Below are 5,050 nucleotides of genomic sequence, written 5' to 3'. Positions count from 1 at the left end.
ACCAAATAACCGAGCCAATCAGCGTCCTCGCTCATTGTTTTGTGATTGACAGCGGGGGTAGGCCAATCAGGTGGAACCAGAGTGGTTCACACGTCATTAATCAATACACCTTTCATACAAGCTGCTCATTAACATCAAAGACAAACCAATTACTCCTGGTGATAATCACTGCAGCCTAAAGTGGCTTAATTGGACATCAAAGGGCCACTTGGACATCAAAGCTACATTACTCCCGCCCAGCTCCAGCCCACAGCCAAATTGCCCATATAGGTCTGCAGGCCAGACTCACTCTCAAAATAAATACAAATGAGATTTCTGGAGGGAGGGTTTACCAGGCTAACATCACTGCAGTAGGAGTGACTTCTCAAACTAACTGGCTCTGACCCCAGCGTGTAGTGACACACACACACACACACACACACACACACACGTATGCACGCACGCACACACATTAAGTGCTAGGTGTGAGGTCTAGTATCACCCTACATCGGCTATAAGGTAAACGATGAATCAGCGGTGATGCAACTTTGATGATGGAGAAGGACACTATATTTCACACTCACTCCAGAGGGACACATTACATACTGTCTCTCCGTATTTTAACTTTTTTCGGCATTCTATGTCACACTAAAGTAGCAAAAATAGCAGATCTACAAGCTCAAAACGCGTCGCAGTGCGACGCGTTTTGAGCTTGTAGATCTGCTATATTTGAATTGGAATTCTGAAAAGTAACATTTTTACTTCATTTCAAATGCATTTAGTTATACTTATGGTAACTTTATGAACTTAAATACAAATACATTGGACATAAAAAGACAATAGAATGTTAATACTAGTCATTAAGCTACTAATATAGACTGAAGTCATTAAAGCGGGTCATGTTTGCATGTTTGGAATCATAACAGCTGAAATCAATAATATTTCAGTATTCTGATATTAACCTGCGGGCCACATTAAGTGAAGGTTTGATTTGATTGATTGAATATTTTATTAGGCAAAAATGAAGAACAGCACAATTAGATTTAAAATACTTTGTCTAAAAGGTCCATTCAAAAAAGTCCTTGCGTCTTGTTTCCATTGAGGTCCTTGGTATTCAATTCATAGTCATATATAGTGGCACCAACAGTTCAAATATCACAAATATCAACACAAAAATACAGAATAAAATAAAACTATATGTACAAAAAAAAAAAAACCTCCTCTTTTGGCCTCCAGAAAGGTGAGTTTTTAGGGCTGTTTTAAAGGACCCAGCGAACTGCATTTTTGGAGGGATGGGGTCAGACTATTCCATACCTGGGTGGCAGTGCTGTAGAAGGAGAATTTGCCCATGTTTGTTTTATGGGTGGGTGGAACCATTGTAAATTTGTAAAGTTGGGATCATCCTTGACATGAAAACAAATGAACTACCACTGTACTCACTGTGTGCGGTCGCAGGTCTCATCCACCAGGGGGCGGTGTAACGATGACGTTTGACCACATTGACCACAGTATGAACGTGTCGGAGGTCTTCCTCATCTACTCCACCTACACCACCATCATCATCCTCAAGATGATGATGATGTCATTCCTGACCGCCTTCTTCCGCGGCTCGCGAGGGGTAAAGACACATTAAGTAATCTGATTACACCAAGTAATCTGTATCTAAAGACACACTAAGTCATCTGATTACACTAAGTAATCCGAGTCTAAAGACACAATACGTAATATGAATCTAAAGACACACTATGTAATCTATATCTAATCTATCTATATCTATATATATATATATATATATACAGTGGTGTAAAGTAACGAAGTATATTTACTCAAGTACTGTACTTAAGTACAGTTTTGAGGTAATTTTACTTTAATGGAGTATTTCCAAAAGTCTATACTTTTACTTCTACTCCACTACATCTCAGAGGCAAATATTGTACTTTTACTCCACTACAATTATTTGAAAACTTTCGTTACTAGTTACTAGTTACTAGTTACTTTGTAGATTTTGATTATTATTACAAAACATATATTAACTACTTCAGCTCTATATACATTTCGACCATTTGAAAATAGCAGATCTACAAGCTCACAATGTGTCGCGATGCGACGCATTGTGAGCTTGTAGATCTGCTATTTTCAAATGAGTGTTATACATGACAACTTGAAATGGGACATTCTGCATAATGAGCACTTTTACTTTTGGTACTTTAAGTACAATTTGATGCCAATACTTTTGTACTTTTACTCAAGTACATTTTGAATTCCGGACTTTTAGTATTTCTATATTGCAGTATTGATACTTTTACTTAATTACAAAATATGAGTACTTTTTCCACCACTGTATATATATTATATATATATATATATATATATATATATATATATATATATATATATATATATATATAATATTGTGTCATCCTCCAGGCCTTTGAGAACACAGAAGACATCGCAGAGAAAACCCGGGAGGACAAATACAAGCTGTTACGAACCCACCCGGATGTGGAGCGAGTCAGAAGGTCAGATTATACACATAATAACTATTATTATCAGTGGACAAAGTACTCAAATGTTTTACTTAAGTAAAAGTATCAATACTGCGATATAGAAAATACTCTGTTTCAAGTGAAAGTCAGGAATTCAAAATGTTACTTGAGTAAAAGTACAAAAGTATTGGCATCAAAATGTACTTAAAGTACCAAAAGTAAAAGTACTAAAAATGTAATGTTTGAAAATAGCCGATCTACAAGCTCACAACGCGTCGCAATGCGACGCGTTGTGAGCTTGTAGATCTGCTATTTTCAAATAGCCTAGGTATAAAATAGGGCTGAAGTGGTTCATGTATGTTTTATAATATAATAATTTATATCTGCAAAGTAACTAGTAACTAAAGTTTTCAAATAATTGTAGTGCAGTAAAAGTACAATATTTGCATCTGAGATGTAGTGGAGTAGAAGTACGTATTGGAAATTGGAAATATTCAAGTAAAGTACAAATACCTAAAAATTGAACATAAATACAGTACTTGAGTAAATGTACTTAGTTACTTTACACCACTGATTATTATTATTATTATTATTATTTATTATTAATGTAGCAGCTTCCAAAACAGAGTTAAAGGGACTACACCATGAATTTTAACTTTTTCTTCTTTTTTGTGTGTTTTTGGTCTCCCCTACCTCTCTTCTATCCCCAAAAATACCCCAGTTTGAACACTCAGGCTTTCACAGCAAATCTGGGGTTTTCTGTAAATTGGTCTCAAAACAGGCCAAACTGATTTGGCCCCAAAAGTGACGTCACTAGCGGTACAATCCTTCCCGTTTTTCAGTAAAAAAAAAAAAGATTATTATTATTATTTATTTTTTTACTTTTTCCACTCAGAACCAGGAGATAACATGCATACAAACTGGCTCAATAGCGCCACGTGCCAAACAGGACGATGTGGTATTGCAGGTGAAAGTGCTTTATAAGCCAGAGAGAAGTTAGTTGGAATGAGTATATCTATATATATATGTATATAATATATTATATATATCTGAGGCTTGATTTAGGCTCAAACCTTTTGAAAAACGTTTGAGGGACATAAACAATATGATATTAAATATTAAATATATATTTGTTTAATTCATGGTGTCGATCCTTTAAAAAAACCTGCTTTACAGAAAATATTATAATATATTCCAATAACAGAAAGCGATGTTCTGATTGGTCCTTTCTCTTCCAGATGTCACCAGAACGACCTGGAGAACGTCATTCCCTTCGTTCTGATTGGTCTGCTGTATTCTCTGACCGGTCCGGACGTGTCCAGCGCCCTGATCCACTTCCGGGTGTTCGTGGCGTCTCGGCTCTGTCACACGGTACGTAAAGTAACCGAGTACATTTACTCTCAAGTACTGTACTTAAGTACAATTTTGAGGCACTTTTACTTTTCTGGAGTATTTCCAATTGTCTATACTTTTACTTCTACTCCACTACATCTCAGAGGCAAATATTGTACATTTACTCCACTACATCTCAGAGGCAAATATTGTACTTTTACTCCACTAAAACTTTAGTCACTAGTTACTTTGCAGATATAAATTAACATACATCAACCACTTTAGACCTATTTCATACCTAGGCTATTTGAAAACAGCAGATCTACAATCTCACAACGCGTCGCGACACGTTGTGAGCTTGTAGATCTGCTGTTTTCAAACATTTTAGTACTTTTACTTTTGGTACTTAAGTACATTTTGATACCATTACTTTTGTACTTTTACTCAGGTAAATTTTGAATTCCGGACTTTTACTTGTAACAGAGTACATTCATTGCAGTATTGATACTTTTTCTTAAGTAAAACAATGTAATACTTTTTCCACCACTGAAGAAAACGGCACATTTTGTCCTAAAGTACTTTTAGTTTTACAATTTACAATGTAGGTATTTAGCAAACACCATCAAGGTTCTCAAAGTCAACAAGGACCCCAGGGGTCCTTGGGGGGGGGGGGGGGGGGGCGGGGGGACCAGGGGGTCTCCAGCGAAATGAGTTAATATAGCTTCACAATCATTTTAACCACATTATCCATATACTATACTTTGGTTATTCAAAAATAGCAGATCTACAAGCTCGTAGCCCCCCCCCCCCCCCCATATCATGTGAGGACCCCCCTGGGGGTCTCGACCCCACAGGTTGAGAACCACAGATTTAGATGGTTATATGACTATCATTTACATTATGTTTATGTGTTCCTCCCTCCACCAGGTGGCGTACGTGGCTCCTCTGCCTCAGCCCAGCAGAGTGCTGACCTGGTTGGTGGGGGTTCTGGTGACCCTGTCCATGAGCTACAGGGTGCTCCGGACCACCTTTCACCTTTAACCTTTCAACCCCGTAGATGATGCATGACACATGACAAGATCTTTTTAAAAAAAGGTTTAAAAAGATCTACAAGCTCACAGCGTGACGTGCTGTCAGCTTGTAGATCTGCTATTTTTGAATAGCCAACGCTAAAAATCAATTAAATGAAGTATCATCGGTAACACCTGTGAAGGAAGTAAGGAAGAGGCCCAATTTATTTTCAATAATATGGC

General features: G+C 37.2%; 1 protein-coding gene across 1 annotated transcript; it reads left to right on the top strand.

Moving 5' to 3' along the window:
- Positions 1-1,462: 1,462 nt before the first annotated feature.
- LOC308081325 (microsomal glutathione S-transferase 1-like) lies at positions 1,463-4,838 on the top strand (the record flags this gene model as incomplete). Its single annotated transcript, XM_080457706.1, has 4 exons — positions 1,463-1,597; positions 2,407-2,498; positions 3,704-3,836; positions 4,725-4,838. The coding sequence occupies 4 exons, from the start codon at positions 1,463-1,465 to the stop codon at positions 4,836-4,838; spliced, it is 474 nt and encodes a 157-aa protein (XP_080313832.1).
- Between the last annotated feature and the right edge of the window lie 212 nt (positions 4,839-5,050).

This window comes from Gymnoscopelus braueri (genome assembly GCF_963280865.1).
Source record: "Gymnoscopelus braueri genome assembly, contig: SCAFFOLD_178, whole genome shotgun sequence".
Classification (NCBI taxonomy): domain Eukaryota; kingdom Metazoa; phylum Chordata; class Actinopteri; order Myctophiformes; family Myctophidae; genus Gymnoscopelus; species Gymnoscopelus braueri.
The sequence above is the reverse complement of the archived record's forward strand: the minus strand, read 5'-3'. Positions and strand labels throughout refer to the sequence as shown.